This window comes from Salvia splendens, chromosome 4 (genome assembly GCF_004379255.2).
Source record: "Salvia splendens isolate huo1 chromosome 4, SspV2, whole genome shotgun sequence".
Classification (NCBI taxonomy): Eukaryota; Viridiplantae; Streptophyta; class Magnoliopsida; order Lamiales; family Lamiaceae; genus Salvia; species Salvia splendens.
Genome location: NC_056035.1, coordinates 88436 through 107700, shown reverse-complemented (window position 1 = coordinate 107700; position 19265 = coordinate 88436). Strand labels below are relative to the sequence as shown.

General features: G+C 35.3%; 1 protein-coding gene across 4 annotated transcripts; it reads right to left on the bottom strand.

Moving 5' to 3' along the window:
• Positions 1-6633: 6633 nt before the first annotated feature.
• On the bottom strand, positions 6634-10144 carry LOC121801357 (protein KRTCAP2 homolog). Of its 4 annotated transcripts, none has more exons than XM_042200830.1 (6): positions 9988-10129; positions 9410-9514; positions 9010-9181; positions 8647-8698; positions 7128-7194; positions 6634-7015 (listed from the first exon to the last, which is right to left on the bottom strand). In XM_042200830.1, exons 3-6 carry the CDS (start codon positions 9163-9165, stop codon positions 6937-6939), a joined length of 354 nt encoding a protein of 117 aa, XP_042056764.1. In that variant the 5' UTR covers positions 9166-9181; positions 9410-9514; positions 9988-10129; the 3' UTR covers positions 6634-6936. The 4 variants fall into 4 exon arrangements, with proteins under 4 accessions (XP_042056764.1, XP_042056765.1, XP_042056766.1 ...); XM_042200831.1 differs by having other exon boundaries at positions 9430-9514; XM_042200832.1 differs by having other exon boundaries at positions 9388-9514; positions 9988-10128.
• Positions 10145-19265: the final 9121 nt, after the last annotated feature.

Sequence of the window (19265 nt, the reverse complement as noted above, 5' to 3'; positions counted from 1 at the left end):
TCAACTTCACCGATAAAAATCAACACTATAAAATGGGGTACTATCTCGCCGACGGCATCTACCCGAAGTGGCCAACCTTCGTGAAGACGTGCACTAGGCCTGTGAACGCAAAGCAGAAGCTTTTTGCGCAGAAGCAGGAGGCTGCTCGGAAGGATGTGGAGCAGGCGTTCCGGGTTCTCCAAGCGCGCTTCAACATTATCAAAGCCCCGTCTCGTGCGTGGTTCATGGAGAGCATGACCGACATCATGTATACGTGCATAATCTTGCACAACATGATTGTCCAAAACGAAGGACCCGAGGCGGGAAATTAGTTCGACCCTGAAGCCCCCGGAAGCTCAACCGCAAGTAGTCCGCCTCGAAGTGGAGTGCATCCGTCTATACAAGAACGGTTGTCTATTCGGGCAAGGACACGTGACCCTACCGCCCACGCCCAACTCCAAGATGATCTAATGGAGCACATTTGGGCAAACTTTGACGGAGGAAATTAAATTACGTATTTTAAATTTTTTTAGGATTTTTAATTATGTTTTTTTATTTTTTTTCGAATTTTATGTTGTAATGTTGTTTTATTTTTAATGAAGTGTGTTTTTTATTAATTGAATATGTTGGGAAAAAAATTAAAAAAAAATGAAATTGAATGAATAGTAATTTAATGGACGGTTAAGGGACGGATAAGTGACGGAGAGTTGCAGGTGTCGTCCCTTAGTTAAGGGATAGAGTAAAAAAGTACAGTGGGGCCCGCGAATAGTAATTTAAGGGATGGTTTGGTGACAACGTTGTGGATGACCTTAAATTCTCTAAAAATTCTGTCTCACGTCGACTTGGTGAAGATCTCATCTAATCTATATAAGTGTGGATAATCCTCCCATTTTAAGGGGTAAGTGGCCCATTTCTAATATGGTATCAGAGTGGGCCAAAGTCGACGATGGTTTTCTCTTTATCTCTTAGACCACACGTGAGGGGGCGTGCGATGGTTTCTCTTTATCTCTTAGACCCACTTGAGGGGGCGTGCTAAATTCTCTATGGTTCTCTTTATCTCTCTTTATCTCTTAGACCACATGTGAGGGGGCGTGTTAAATTCTTTATGGTTCTCTTATCTCTTGCATCGATGCCTTTCCGGCTCTCTTATCTCTTGCATTGCGGTTCTCTTATCTCTTGCATTGCCTACCCACGTGATGGAAGACCGATGTCATTTCCGACCCACATTGATGATGTTTCTCTTATCTCTTGCATTGGGTTTCCGACCCACATCGATGATGGTTCTCTTATAGGCCATGATTCTCTTATCTCTTGCATCTTATCTCTTGCATTGCGTACCCACGTGATAGGCCATGATTCTCTTATCTCTTGCATTGTCTACCCACGTGATATGTCCTTTCCCGCCCACACGTGAGGGGGCGTGTTTAATTCTCTAAAAATTCTGTCCCACATCGACCGATGTCCTTTCCGACTCACATGTAAGGGGGCGTGTTAAATTCTCTAAAAATTATGTCCCATATCGACTTGATCTCATCTAATCTATGTAAGTGTGGATAATCTCACGTCGACTTGAAGAAGATCTAATCTAATCTATGTGGATAACCCTCCCTTGTAAGGTCTTGCCTTTTAAGGAGCCCTTTATAATGTCTTGTTTTTAAGGGGTTGCTTTTAAGGGGTAAGGGGCCATTTCTAATAAGGATTAACGCAGAGATGATGGAGGAATTGATTTGAGGATGCAATGAAATTTGGAGGGTTGAATTTCTTAATTCTCTCCTTCAAACGCGTTGTCGGTCGGGGCAATTTAAATCATATACAGAGATGAAGAGAGTGAGAGAGAGGTGGCGGTGGGCCAGCGGCCAGAGGGGCGGTTCGGACTTCGTATTTTTGACACGAAGTATTATTTTTTTGTTGTTTTTTCTCAACTCTAAAATCACGCAAAAAAAACATGTGATCATGTAATTATTAAGCGTGATGTAACTAACTACTAGGAGTATATCTTTAGCATTGCATAATTATAATTCGATCATAGTCATTAAAAACTTAAAATTACAAAATTAGGTCAAAATCTGGTTAGTTCCGTTAACTTCCAAATTATTAATACTTCTTCCGTCCTAAAAAATAAGGACATTTGAGACGGTGCGAGAAACGGCACGGAAACTAATACACAATTAATAAAATAAGAAAGATGGTGAGAATGGTAGTTAAAATACTACCACATCCGTCCCTTTATAGTAGATGCATTTCTTTTCGGCACGTGATTTAAGAAATTGTGTTAAAAGTGAGTTAAGTGAATGAAGAATAAAGTACGAAAGGGAAAATGTAGAGAGATAAAGAGAGAATAAAATAGGAGAGAAGATAAGTTGGTATTTTTTGCCAAAATAGGAAATGACTCAACTATAGTAGGACAATAAAAAAAGGAATACGACTCAGCAACAGAAGAACGGAGGGAGTACTAGTTAGTGGATAGTGAGACCTACATCATTATTAGTGGTTGGTGGTGGGCCCTAATGGTATAAGTTATAAATAAATTGATTTATATGAGTAATGAATTTGGGAGAATTTTCATAAATGGTAAAGGCATATTTTTATGGGACAAAAGAAGTACTCCCTCCATTTCTTGTTAATGGACGCACTTTTTTTCGGCACGAAGTTTAAGAACAATGTGTTAAATGGATGGTGAAAAAAGTAAGAGACATGAAGAGAGAAAAAAGGAAAAAGGAGAATTACTTTTTGCCAAAAATAAAAATAACTCAATTAACTTGAAACTTTCCAAAATAGAAAAATAACTCTATTAACATGGAACGGGAGAGTATTAGATTACGAAATTTCAATTTTCTCATTTAACCCATCAACGTCTTTTAATGATATTAAAAACCACATTGTTTCAATGAAATAAGAATATAAAGAAAAATAACAGAAACAAATATAGAAAAAAAATATTTATTTTAGAGAAATATGTCATTTTGAATACCAACGATATTTTATGCTGAGTTGAGAATTGAAAAAAATTGAAACTTAATATTCTAATTTCAAAGATTATCGTATGTTGACAGTTTAATTAACTTTTATGATTTAACTAACTATTAACCTCAGTTTAATTAACTTTTATGATTTAACTAACTATTAACCATATTATAAATTAGGAATGTGTTTAAAAAATAACTAATTTTAAAGTTACCACGTACATCCAATCTCGTGCTGCCACATCCACGAAATATGCAATATTGTAAACACTAAAATGCAATATATATTTGTAGAAGTTGTAGATGGATTTCGGTATGATGCATTTGAGTTATAAGCAGATTGCATTTTTTATTGTTGAGTTTTGCATTTTAGATATAGACTGTTTAATTTGCATTTTATATATAGACGAATTGCATTTATATTTTGTTTATTTCGCATTGTTGGCAATTTATGTTCAAATGAAAAACTCAACAATACAAAATGCAATTTACCTATAACTAAAATGCAATATACGGAAATGCATGTTAAGCTTCACAAATGTATATTGTATTTTTCGTGCCATGTGGCAGCACGAGATTGTATGTACGTTGTGACTCTAATTAAGGATACGCCCTAGTGCTCTCCAATTAAATTAGGGTAAATTGCCCTAAAAGTCACAAACTTTTCTCATTTTCCGATTTTTTCCACAAACTAAAAATTTGGTATATAATGTCATGAAGTCATGAACTTTATATTCAGTCGCCGTTTTTCCATGATGGGTTTTCCGATCATGGAACAAGCTAGCGTGTCGTTTTAAGCTGACATGGTTTCTAAGTGTATGTTTAGTGGATGATGTGGATGAAGCTGGCATTGTCTTATCATCCTTCACCACTCACTCCCATCGCCACCTTCACCATGCCTCCATCACTCCTCACTGGCACCGTCGCCGATGAGTCCGATCAGCGACCACCATCATCAGAATTAGCGACTCCACCATCACCGAAATTAGTTGACCGAGCTGACCTACTCTCTATCTCTACAAACCAAAACCCACAAATCTCCACCTCCGCCGGAAGCAATGGGAAGTTGTCCATGATCCACATGGCCGCTCCTCTCTCGCTTCTCCCGCAGTGAAGTGTAATGACTCAATTTAGCCCACACTTGAATCTAACCGCTCCAATTTCCGATGCCACCGCTCACATTGAGGGTGTCGTCGTTGGGGAGGGGGGAGGGCTTGATCTTCTTGTTCTTACGACAGCCGCAGCCTCCTCCTCCTCCGTGCCGTCGCAAGGAGCTTCCATAGAAGAGCAACTCGTCATCTGATACGTGAATATCTCCAAGAATATCCCCAAATCTCTCTTAGTTAGTTTAGCATTGATTTAGCATTATCCTTTCATATCTTTTGCTTATTATAAATAGGGCTATTGTAATTCTCTTTAATCAATCAATGAAGAAGAACATTATATTATTTTAGTTTATGCCTTTTACTTTCACGCAAATTACTTGCTTTCCATAGAAAATCCTAGTTTTGGAGCTGATCCCGGGGAAAGCCCGTGACGTCCACTTTTATTTTCTCGCCGTCGACCACCCGTCGACGTCGATATCTTGTTAAGGGAAATCATCCCTTAACAATTGGTGCTTTCATTGTTGAACTCATGTCGGAGTCTCAGTCGTTCGGAGGTCGGACGGAACAGATGTGTTCCCTGCCGATTGTCACGGACCCGGTGCTGTCACCGACGGTGGAGTCATCCTCCCTGGATCCGATTAGGGTCATGTCCTCCCTGGATCTGATTAGGGTCATGTTCGAGCACATGATGGCGGGCATGGCGAGATTGGAGACACGCATGGACAAGTACTATTGCTGCCCGCCCTCGCGTCACACGCTTCGGCCGGAGCCGGAGCCGCCGCACAGTCTTGCGCCTCCTCGTTCGCCGGAGGCCCCCTTGCCGTTCATTCCACCGTCCTCAGCCGCATCTGTCGTCACACCGCCTCTGCCGGCGACCACGGCATGTTCTGGGCGATTTGAGGGCTTTCGCCCAAACCCTAATTCTGCGTCGGGCTCGCTTCGGCCTGGTTTCGCGCAGCAGCAGTCCTCGTCGGACCTTCCACCCACGTCGCGAACTATCCTGACCAGTGACTTGCCAGCAATTCAAGAAGAAGATGTTCATGTGTCGAAGAATGCCGTTGAGACTCGGGATGAGGCAGAGCCGGTGACTGAAAACCCCACCATAATTGACGAAGCACCAAAGAAGTCGTATGCTCCTATTGCAATGCATCTCAAGGTAACGACTGCAACTTTATCGCGGTTTCCAGCTTCGGTTTTTGTGCCATTCCTCGAAGGGAAGAAGGTTTTTGCGCCATTCATCGATATTTCATCCACGACAGGCATTGAGCCTCACTCGGTGAATGTTTATGGGAATATTGAAGGAAGTCGTTCAATTATTCTGTGGGCATTTGATCCGGGGGGAGTTATCTCGCCAAAGCTGTTGTTTCGGACTCTCTTCGTTGTGTCGTGGTTCCCACCTTGAGGACAAGGTGGATTTCAACCGTGGGGGAGTTGATACGTGAATATCTCCAAGAATATCCCCAAATCTCTCTTAGTTAGTTTAGCATTGATTTAGCATTATCCTTTCATATCTTTTGCTTATTATAAATAGGGCTATTGTAATTCTCTTTAATCAATCAATGAAGAAGAACATTATATTATTTTAGTTTATGCCTTTTACTTTCACGCAAATTACTTGCTTTCCATAGAAAATCCTAGTTTTGGAGCTGATCCCGGGGAAAGCCCGTGACGTCCACTTTTATTTTCTCGCCGTCGACCACCCGTTGACGTCGATATCTTGTTAAGGGAAATCATCCCTTAACATCATCACTGAGGTCTACCGACGATGTCGTTTTGTCTATGGAAAACGACGTGTTTCATGAATTTACGACGTTCTCCACGTTAGATTTCAGGCTTGCTACGTCTGCACAATTTCAATCGGAAAACTACAGGTTAGGATCAAATGGTAAATTCTTGCAACCCGGCAAAGTTATGATATTATACGCCAATTTTTTAATTCGTGGAAAAAACTGAAAAATGGGATAAGTTTACAACTTAGGGCAATTTGCCCATTAAATTATAACTAAAGATATAGCCTTATTATGTTCCACTCCAGCTCTATCGCCAAATATATCATGCTATATAGCTTTTTTATTTTGTGAAAGAAAACTTCAACCTTTCAAAATAATTAAGTTTACATTCCAATATGAGGTCGTTTTATGATTTTTCAATATGAGGTCATTTGAACATCAGTAGAGTATCACTTTCACTATTTATATGCCCCATGACCCAACACATTCATACGCAAAACTCATCTATAATTAAAAATCTTTTAGTATACTATAATTTAAAATCGGGCATGCAAGTAGTCCCGAAGGATGCTGGTTGGTGGCCGAGAGGAGGGCGTGTGGCAGGACAATACACACCCCTTTGCTTGCTCGTGTGACGGCCATCCACCACCCCACCTGCATCGGGTCTTGCCATGGTCTCGTGCCAGAGGGTGCCGGAGGGGGGCACCTATTCCCCATTGCGGATTCATTGACAATGATGTGTCTCATTATAGAGCACACATTTAAAACATGTGATGTGGCCTCATAATCTAATCATTTAATTTAATTCAAAGGGGCAATTGTTCCAAACATTCTATCAAAGTAAACACCCGTTTCTAGTTAAAAAAAACTGAGGCTCTTTATCCAAAAAATCCTTACAAAATCAAGAGAAACAGAATAAACTCATATGAAGTATTCAGTTATACTAAATCATAAAATTTATATAGTATCTATATTTATGCGAATATAAGATGTTAGGAACTCCAACTCTAATAGCAGAAAGAACAATCAAGATCTGATTAACTGGAGAACCAGGTATACTAAGGTTCGTAGTTGAGATTGTGCTTCGAGGAACCGTAGCCGATTTACCACTTACTATAAGGTTACTCAGTGAAATCAGAGGAATAGGCGAACTTCCATTCAAACCCTTTTAGCTTTAATGTCAGTCATTCCCGAGAGTTTGTTGACCTCGTATAAAAGTCCAGCAGAAAACAGAAAGCTGCACAATAGTATATATTTCAGACTCGATATTGCTGAACTTTCTTGCTATTTTTTGTTTATCATGAAACTTAAAAATGTAGTAACAAAAAAGGTGTTAAAAAATGCCATACCAAGTTGTGATACAAACTCGATGAACAGAACTAGCAGCTATTAGGGCCACAGCTTCTGCAATGATAACTGAATCACAAAAGACAATATGTAAATAGTAGTTAGTCAGTATAAAAAATGCACCTTATTCACTGAATGAATGAAGTTTCTTGGTACCAAGTTAATTCAGGCTGTCAATGAATGACATGAGAAAAAAATAGCTTAGGAATGTCATATTATTATAATCTATTGACTAGATGAAAATATTGTTTCGAGGAGTCCAGCATCATTTCGTTACTGCATATTTTTAGCTACTTGGGTGCATGAACCAGACAAACAACCATACTGGAGTTTCAAATCACTTATCATCATATCTGCCAACAACATTAATAGCTCCCTGGAGGTTGCTAGAGATATTTTAAACATAGTCACAAGTATTCCGAGTAAAGTTGGTTGATATTATTCATATGCAAGTATCACGTGATTTGTTTACGTCCCTAGCAAGTTATAAAACTATCTTATACAACCCTTGATGAGTTCCACACTCAGTAGTGCTTCTGAAGCATGTCAATTTAAATCTGATAAGTCTTATCTCAGAACTGGATTGCAACTCTCTTGTTAGAGTCTATGGAAAGTTATGATTGGTGGTCGAGAGGAGGACTAAAGCTTTTTGAAGGTTGACAAAGTTACGAGAAAGCTCCGTCCCACAATAATTGAGGAGTTTCTTTTGGACACAAGATTTAAGAAAACGATACTACCTCCGTCCCACATTAAGTGTCACATTTAGTGTGGACGCGGGTTTTAAGAAATGTAAAGAAAAGTGGGTTGAATAAGTTAGTGGAATATGAGTCTTACTTATATATATTAGTTTTATAATAAAATGTGAGTACAATTGGTTGGTGGAATGTGGAGTCTACTTACCATTTATGGTAAAAGTGAAATGTAACTCTTATTGTGGGACGGACCGAAATGACAAAATGTGATACTTAATAGTATTTGTTGTTGAGTTAAGTGGAGAGAATAAAGTATGAGAGGAAAAATAAGAGAGATAAAGAGAGAATAAAGTAAGAGAGGGAATAAAGTAAGAGATACAAAGGTGTTGCTTTTTGCCAAAAAAGGAAATCAATCACTTATAGTGGGACAACCCAAAATGGAAAGTTGATCACTTATAGTGGGACGGATGGAGTATTTATCATTTTACCCTGAACAAATAAACATCACAAATAGAATGCTACCTATATCAAGATAACACACACTAACCCACAAAATCAATGCACTAACACGCTACAAAATTTGAGAACCATTTAAACTCAACCCATAAAATATTAGAACCAGACTTCAAACTTCAAAGTGGGAAGGAGATAGTAAACCATTAAATTTTAGTAGTACAGCTTAGAGCTCTAACAAATCTATTAAAGTATTTCATATTAAATAAGTAGGCAATAAGCATGTAAATGATCGATCTGCTACTTATAAGTGGGATGCACCATGCATCCACATAAGAACAACATATACATACATATAAGGAGAAGTGAAACTCACCAGCTCCCCACCCTGTTCTGACACCAATTGTCTCCTGATAATTTCCAATGAACTGAAGATGAAACATCCAAGTCAGAGGTATAAATCTCAATCATAAAACATTATATAACATATGAGAAACCAACAAAATAATGAAGAATATTTCTAAGTTATAAGCGTTCGGAAAAGTAGTGAGCATGAAATAAAAACCTCTGTTCAGCTTGTTCAACCTAATTGATCACACTATGTATCACAATATAAATGAGTAAAAGATATATTCAGAACATATTTAGCAAACCCTAGACATAACACACACAGGTTGTGCTTGATCACCATTTCCATTATCATACAGTATAAAGTCTTCAAAACATCACACTCTCTTACCGTGAGGAGTGTGAGGAATACAATAGAACTTGTGAATCCTCCAAGAATAGTAAACAACTCTGAAGAAGCTAACTTTGCTCTAAACATTTCTTGCAGAGAAAGTGTGGCAACAAACAGAAATAGAGAATACAGCATTGAACTCCCAGCTGCTGCCATGTGATCAGTGTGAACTCTGAGAAACATGGGACCAATCGCATAAATTTTAGTCACTATGAAAAAGGGTCTGATACCAATTAACAACTGCCACTAACTAGTTCGAGTTCATTAACAGTGAGATGCAACCTCTATAATTAAGATTAAAGAAATATTGGCTCAAAAATATTCTCGTAACAAGCTTCATATCACATTACAACCTATAAAATACACATAATAGTTTACTTGGTTTTAAGGGTTGTCAGACCAATATAGCTTTGCCATTACCCCGCCAATCCATCGTAAGATAGTTAAAAATGCCTGACTTTTATGAAAATGATAACTCTTCTTATACAGTTCGAGTTCTACTTTCCTGCCAGTAATCATCAATAATTGGTCAGCCTTAAGCTTAGAATTCCACATTGGACGACAAAAACCTTCAATCAATTTACACAAACACATGGTACAGCACTGATATCCAATCTTAAAACGCCTATTTTCTCACACAAGTTCATTGTATACAAAATTAAGCTGAAATGATGAAATATATCACAGAAATAATCATAAGCGGGTAGCATAAGCATAAAACAATATAAGCATTGCAGCTGATGAAAGTTCTACACCGACAGTAAAATCAGTCCACAGCAGCTGAAACTTTTAGCTAATCGTATCTAGAAATGATTAATACGTATAACAATTTCGACGATCAACAAAACACACTTCAGATCCATTACCAGCACCGCTATTTAACACGCGCACCCAGCGTAATTGAGTGACAAAATTAAGATCCGAATAATTGAAAATTGAAAATGAAATTGCGATACCAGAAAAAAAAATGAGACTCACCGATGGTATTTCAATTTTGGAATTTCCTAGTTTTCGATCTAACTCCGGCTGCGAAACTGGGCGTTGAACCTAATACTTTAACGAAGGTGAAGAGAAGAGCTTGCACGACTTTTGAGAAAACGCTTCGAAACAAGGAGCGACTTTGAAACCCATTTCAATCCCATTGTGAGGCCTTTTCTTATGGTGAGGCCCTTTCTTATGGTGAGGCCCATTGTACAAGATGCATTGGAAACACCTTATAGTTAGTAGTAGTAATTTATACTATTCCATTTCACATTGATAATGTGGATGATGATATAATGTGGATGATGATATAATGTGGATGATGATATGAGAATGTGAAATTAATTGGAGAAAAAAAAAATCTTATAGACTTAGGCCATCTGCAACGCTGTCTCTTATTCGTCTCTTAATCGTCTCATCTCTTAACTATTCATGGGTCCCGTTGTACTTTTCACTCCATCTCTTAACTAAGACATCTCTTAACTATTCATGGGTCTCGTTGTACTTTCACTCCATCTCTTAACTAAGAGACAATACCTGCAACCCTACATCTCTTAACCATCTTTTAGTCATCTCATCCCTTAACTATTCATTCAATTTTATTTTTTATTTTTATTTCCAACAAATTCAATTAATAAAAACACACTTCATTAAATAAAATAAAATAAAATTACAACTTAAAATTCTAAAAAAATTTAAAAAACACATAATTAAAATCCTAAAAAAATATTAAAAATACATAATTTATTTTCTTACACGCACTCTACTGGTTGCCAAAGTTTGCCCACAACAATTTAAATTTGGGAGAAGACTAAGAGCATCTCCAATGGTCGGCGTCACCACCGGAGCGCCGATTTTTCGCCCACGCCGGTTTGACGCCGAACCATTGGAACCGGCGTGGGCGAAATCGGCGTCAAAATCGGCGTCGCCATGCCGATTCCCGCGCTGACGCCGGTTCCCACGCCGATCCTCACGGGCGCCATTGTGGCTCCCGGATCGGCGCCAAACCGGCGTCGGATTTAAATATTTTTTTTTTTTTTTCGCAAAACACAATATATACGCGCGTTGAACCTCATTTTCATTCGCACCACTTGTTTTAACGAGTACTCTCTCTCTACCTTACTTTCTGTACAAGATCAATAACGAGCAATGGAGAACAACTACGAAGGTACTCCAGTTAATCCCGGGGGATGGTCTCAGACTCCCCCGGCTCCCGGTGTAGGGTCTCAGACGCCCCCGACTCCCGGGGCAGGGTCCCATACTTCCCCGGCTCCTGGGGGAGGTGGTTGGCCTCCAATGAGCGGGTACTACAACGTGTACCCGTGGCAGCAGATGATTCCGGGGTGGGCACCCGGCATGCAGCCCCCTATGCAGATGATGCCGGGGTGGGCACCCGGCATGCAGCCACCGGCGGCGATGAGTGATTTTGTTTTACTTTTTTAAATTAATGTACTTTTTACTTTTTGTAATTTTTTTAAATTGTTGTACTTTTTTTTAAAAGTAATGTACTTTTTAAATTTTAATATTATTATTCGAATTTTCCGTATTTGTCTCGTAAATTAAATTATGTATGTTGATACAATTGTAAATTAAATTATATAATTGTTATTAGTGATGTGGATAGGTAGTGTGAAGGCTATTTGATGGCTATTTGATGTCCAGTTGATGTGGCAAGCTGATGTGGCAGGAGAATTGTAGTGCTGATGATGTGGCAGTGTGAAGGCTATTTGACGGCTATTTGACGTCCGCCAGCATTGGAGATGCTCTAAAAGAGATGATTTGAGATGAAAATTGGAGAGGAAAGAGAGATGATTTGAGAAGAATAGATGTGTGTTTGTGTGTGTAATGATAATGAAATAGGAGTATTTATAGAATAAAAAAATAATCGTTGAACGGTTATTTTTAAATTTTTTTATTATTTAAATCTAATTTTTTTAAAAAAATAATTTATTGCGTCAGCATGACGACGCCCACTCGCGGGCCGGCGAGTGGGCGTCACGCCTAGCGCCAGCGCGTGGCGAGCTGGAGCGCCAGGCGTCTCGGAGGGACGAGCATCTCGGCGAGACAGGGACGAGACGGGACGCTGCAACGCGTCTCTTAACCGTCTCGTCTCGGAGAGACGAGATAAGAGACGGTTAAGAGATGCGTTGCGGATGCTCTATTTTTAAAGAAATGATATGTGGCATTTTTTAAGAGATAAAAAAAGGAAAGTGTAATATTTATTTTATGATAGATACTTAGACATTTATTTTAGGACAGATACTCTCGTGATAGATGGAGTGCTTGAATATGTAATCTAATCCAAATGAAATTATAACATGAAAAATATAATTTGAAATAAAACTAAGAAAAATGAATAATTATATTAAATGAAGACATCCTCATATTTTTTCTAATGGGTTTATTTAAGAAAATTACTATAAATTTATTAGTACTATTTGCATATATTATTGTTCATTGAATTTGACTATTAGCTTACCTATCTTGAGTCGTTGTGTCTTTTGTCAATATGTAATTATAAAATAGGATGTAGTTGTTGTATATATTTTGTCAATAAAAAATACTGTCAATTATCTTGTGATAGAGATAATATTTAAATATCTGAGCGCTTAGTATACATGCTTCTCAAATGTAAAACCTGCTTGTCTTTTGAATTCGCTATACATAAAGCGTAAACATTTTACAATTTTCTTTGTTCAAGACCAAATCGATACAAAATTTTTAAATATAAAGGAAGATGGAGGTGTGTTATATTGTTAACTCACAATTATATCGTTAACTACAATTAAATAACAGGCTTTAGATTATCAATGCGCGAGATCATGCAATCACAAGTATTAATACAATGTAAAAAAATATCAATTAGGAATATTAATGTCAATTAACAAAAAGTTAGTTAGTCTAACCTTTAAAAAAATATATCAAAATTTTAAATGATTATAACTATCACAATTTAAATTATTTTTTCACACAACATATATCAAATTAAAGATAATTTTATAAGAATTCCGATGAGATCTTACATGCATATGTTCCGATGTCTAAACTTAAAAAAAATCTTCAATTTTCATATTTTTTGCCAAACAGCTAATGCAACATAGATAACATAATATGTCAACCTAATATATATCAATGTCAATATTAAATTGTGTTGACATATTCAATGTGTTATGTTGATGGTATATTTTATACACTATATTGACATTGCGATTCAAAACTCTAAATGTGATAGTTAATCTTATTTTTTTAATATTAAAATATGAAAAACGAAATGACATCTGACAAATTATAGACCATTAAAACTCTTAATCAATATAGTCTTAAATTAGTTGTAGTTAGCAATTGATCACACTCCTCGAAACATATGCATGTAGTAGGACCTTGTTGGAATCCTTTAAAATTATCTTTTAGTTTGATATATGTCGTGCGAAAAAATAATTTAAATCGAGATAGTTATATGCATTTAAAATTTTGAGTTATATTTTAAAAGTTAGTTATAACTAATTTGTTGTTAATTGACTTTAATACCCTAATTTGTATTTTTTTTACACTGCATTGATACTCGAATATGAATAATCTTGATCCTTATTTAATAATCTAATGCATATCATTTAGTTGTAGTTAGCAAATTAAAATTGAGTTAGCAATATAATACGCCCCTACAAGGAAGATAAATATAAAAAGTTAATTGGATGTTAGTAATAAGTATATTAATTTTATAATAAAGTATGAGTGAAATTTATTAGAAAATGTAGTAAATTTAATACTCCCTCAATCTCATATTAGGAGTCACTTTGACTTTATAAAAATGTATACTTATTAGAGCATCTCAAAGGGAAGAGGTAAATGGAGAAGTAAAGAAAAATAACTACCATATTTACCTATTTTGTATAAAATTTCATTCTCCAATGGAAATGGTATTTGAGAAGATATTATATCTTCTTTCATTTTGAAAATGTATCTTTATATCTTCTTGAAACAAAAGGTAAAAAGTTAGTTATTTTTATATGCCTTTTTCATTTACCTTATTCTCTTTGAATCCATTATTTTTTTAGAAGGTAAATGAGATATATATCTTCTCAATTTACATTTTCCATCGGAGATACTCTTAGAGTATCTCCAAGTAGAGAAGGTATATAAAAAAAGGTATATCATGTATTTACCTTCTTAAAAAGTTAAATATACCTATCTAAAAAGTAACATATTCCAAATGGAAAATGTATATAGAAAGGTATACCCCATCCGTGTTCTTAAAAAGTTAAATAACCTATCGAAAAAGTAACATTCCAAAGGGAAAAGGTATATGGAAAGGTATACTCCATCCGTTCCATAAAAATATGTGCACTTACCATTTTCGTCTGTCCCACAAAAATATGTGCATTCCATTTTTGGAAAGTAACTATCAATTTAATAATATAGGTCTCATTATCCACCAACTATACTTTAACTACCATTATCCTATTTGTAACACCCCTTACCCGGTAGGTAAACCCACCGAATACTGGATGTCACGTTTCAGTATCGACAACCCGTACTGAAATTTTCCTATTTTCTTTAAAAAGCACAATTAAAATCTATTTCATTTAAAAACTTAACATATATCGAGCGGAAGATCAAAGATTGAACTATTAAACAACATGCCACGACTTTTAACCATGTTGACTACCAGTGACCCGCCAAAAATTGCAAAGCTGTGCAACCACACTGACATACTATCAACTCTAACCTGCAGGGGGTAAAAGAAGATATGAGTGAGCTTTCTAAAGCTCAGTAGATATATCCAAACTATGAAAATCAATTCTCTAATCTAAACTATATTGAGACTTTTACATTATTTATCTTTTACTTATAACCATTCATTCTTAGCACTTCCCACTTTCATAATTTACTATATTAATCTTTTACTCGTCAACACATATTAATTTCCGTATCGCCTTCCATATGTTGTCATTTCTTAAGACATCATATATCATCATTCTTTTCTTGTATTACCACATATCACTTTATCACAACATCTATACGTTCACCGTGTTTTCCGGATAATATCTCATATCAATACTATCACATTGCACTATAATTCTTCATATACTTACTTACAAAAGACATGTTTCCATATAATTCCTTAATTTATTCAATTAGCTAATTATTATTTATTCACACTTATTCTTATCTTATAAGCATATTACTTCCCATAATCTGTCATACGTCCTATTTCCATATCCAAAGTCATTCAGTCATTTATAACTTTATGTCACATTCTTATCCACACACCAACGCAGACAAATCGCAAACGTTAACCCATTTCAAACACATATAACGATCACCAAGGTACTCATATACCGAAATACATATAATCAGAAATAATATACAACCCATATCATAAACAATTTCATATCCATATACATATGCCTCTCTATTCCTTTTTATTATTCTGTGACGGATCAGTCCTGGTATCTGCCCGGGATTTCCAATATGATTGACCCGAAGGTCCCAATATAATTGACCCGTAGGTCCCAATATGATTTGACCCGAAGGTCCCACTGTGATTTGACCCGAAGGTCCCAATATGATTTGACCCAAAGGTCCCAATATGATTGACCCGTAGGTCCCAATATGTCCACTGTGATTTCAGATCCAGGGCAAGACCGTCACAGATCCTCTTTAGTCGAATGATTCATATAATTCCAATATCATATGCAAAACATATCAATTTCATCAATCACATATCCATATCTTATCCTACCAAATAATTCGAATATAACATATTAAATATATCTGTTGCACCAATCACATATCCATATCGTATTCCACCATCAATATCAAATAACGCATAACCATATTTAGTTCACACCGTATAACCCTAATATTCGCCACAATCAACATATAGCAATCAACCACATAATATATGTAAAATTAAAAGCGTGATTCATACACACTTCAACACATATTGTCACATTTCACACCATATTATTTCTATCATCATCATATAATTATATTTATACCATTTCTTTGTAGAACTTTCATATCAGGTTTATAAATATCATAATAATTCCAATTGTGTTTTCTAATGACATATATACAATTATCACATAGAAAAACACATTATTATACATTTAGTTCACATAGTTCAAACCAGAGAAGTAAAGTTCATAGTAAGGATATCCTACCTCTTAGGCTTATGAACATAAGCATATTTCATCTTGATACTTCTCTACCTTCTAGATTCACTCCTTTGTCTCCAAAACGCACTATAGGTTCCTTCGCCTATTTATAATAGGTATCCCAATCGAACTCCAGATTCCTCTTCTTATTCTACAATCCTTGATCCATGTTATTTTCTTTGTGCTTTCTCGTTGAGCCTTCTTCTCAATTTTCTTTTTAACACTTTTTTCTCACTCACGAGGCTTTTTCCTTTTTTTTTTCTATCCTCTCTTTTCATATTTTCTTCCTTTTTTCCCTTTTCCTCTCTTTCTATTTTCAAATAATACAAAGTGATTCTTACTACCTCAAAACTACACACGTCAGTTGCACCTGTCCTATTTCATCCATGTAAAAACTACAATCTATGACACTTATTATTGAAAACAAACTATGCATATGTATAAATACATTAGTTATTAAAATATTGGACAAAAATCCAAACACATGCACATAGACGTAATATATATATATATATATATAGGGTTTTGATCTATGCAAAACTAAATTTAAATACAGAAACGCAGAACAATATCATAATTATGTCACTTTTAGGTCATAATTAGGTAATTTTTAGGTCATGCTAACAAAGCATGACCTAAAACGATCTTAGCATGACATTAAACCCAAACATTATAATATGACCTAAAATTGCTTAATTATGACCTTCCGTGTTTTTGGTTGATTATTGACCATTAGATCATCTAATCCTAGGGCCAAGATTTGGTCTGCATTTCTGGATTTAAACACATACTTATTTTGATCATCTCCCTATATATATATATATATATATATATATATATATATATATATATATATATATATATATATATTTATTTATTAACTTCATTCATTAACTCTATATTACGTATGGTTAGTTTAATTCCATTATACTATCACATTTTTATTTAATAACATCACTTATAAAACCAAATAATAATTCATGTGTATAAAATGCCAAAATAATATATTCAATTATAAAATAATATATATTTTTGGTCAAGGATGTTACACTATTCTCTCTTACTTTACCATACAATTCTCTTCATCTCTCTTACTTTACCAATTCTGTCTTAATTCTCGTGTCATCTAATCGCTCATATTTTTATGGGACGGAGGAAGTATTATTTTTGAAAAATAAAAGAATAGTACAAAATGCATTAAAAAACATAAAGTGAATACCTTCTCAAATACATTTCTCCTTGGATAATGATTTTTCATGAAAATGAAAATATGGTAGTTATAAGATTTTACCTCTCTATTGATGGGGAGGTAAAGATACCTCTTCAAAATGGGAAAAAGTATAATACCTTCTCAAATATCTCTCCCCTTAGAGAATGATTTTTCATGAAAAAGGTAGCTATGGTAGTTATATTAGTTTATCTCTTCATTACCTCTCCCCATGGAGATGCTTATTACACTTTATGTTTTTTAATGTATTTTATACCATTATTTTATTTTTAAAAAATAATTTACCTTTCTATATACCTTTTCCCTTGGAATGTGTTACTTTTTAAATTGGTATATTTCACTTTTTAAGAAGGTAAATACACAAGTATACATTTTTATATACCTTCTCCCCTTGGAGATGCTCTTAGAAGTCACTTTGACTTTTCTGCACTCGTTTTATAAAAATGATACTCTCTCCGTCCCACAATATTTGTCACTCTTATTGTGGGCACGAGTTTTAAGAAATGTAAAAAAAAGTTGGTTGAAAAAGTTAGTGGAATGTAGGACCCACTTTTTTATATTGATTTTATAATAAAATGTGAGTACAGTGATTTAATTGAATGTGATACCTACTTACCATTTATGATAAAAATGAATTGTGACAATTATTATGAGACGGACCGAAATGGAAAAGAGTGACAATCATTGTGGGACGGAGGGAGTAAGAGCATCCACAATGGATGCCCTAGTGGGCGCCCTAGTCGGAATTTCTTAGTCCGCCCCTTCTCTCTGCTATGGTGATGCCATAGTGGGAAGCCCTATCAATTAAACTCAATTTGCATTTTATTTTTAATATTATTGTTTTTTATTTTTGTTTTTAACTATTAAAATACCAAAATATATTATATTAAACACCACAAATTTTTAAAAATAACTACATTACTTAACTTTAAAAAAAAGTACATCATACTTAACTAAAAAAAACAACATTACTAAATTTAAAAAAAACCTAAACTAGTCGTCTAAATCTAATTCTTGCTCAATTTCACAATACATAATGCATGATCCAAGATATAGCACTCATCAAACACTAAATTAATATTATCATAAAAATATAAACATGCTTTATAGACAAAAGTATAAGCAAAAAAGAATCAAATAAAATGAGAAAGTATAATAAAAGTCAAAATAAAAAACAAAATGCTGAGTTTGAGGCTTGAACCCTCAGCCTCTACGATTTTTCAAAATACATTTACCATTAGGCTAATCATAGATTTTGTATTGAAATAAAGCAAAGTTTTACATGAAGCAACAAAAACTCTCTTTTAAGTGCAAAACTAATTGTCCCACATCGAAGTCACAATGAAAGTTGGAGTTGAAAACCTATCTATAAAATGTTTACTCAAGCAACACAAAACTTGCTTACTTAGTGTGAAGTATTATATTCTACGAAATATACTCTTTCACTAATTCACGGATCCGTCTTTTAGTATGGACCATTGTGAAATTATAGTTTTTTTTTTATTTTTAATAGTAAAAATAATTTTTAATTAAAAATCAATTTTTATAATTAAAAATTATTTTTTTATAGTTAAAATTACAAAATCGTCGGGCGTCGGGCTCGGGCGACGCGTTGCAATGGGTGCCCGATCGCGCGCCCGATGTATCGGTCGCGAGATCGGGACAACCGATCTTTCTATCGCGCCCGACGACACCCCAGCCCGATCTCGGGCGATTGGGTGTGAGATCGAGCATCCATTGTAGATGCTCTAATATATAGTGACAATTATTGTCGAACGGAGGGAGTAATAAATAGTTAAAGTGAAGAAATGGTGAAGTGACACATAACGTGTGACGGAGGGAGTATATACTCCATATAATTAAAATTTAATAGAACTAAATTTTTG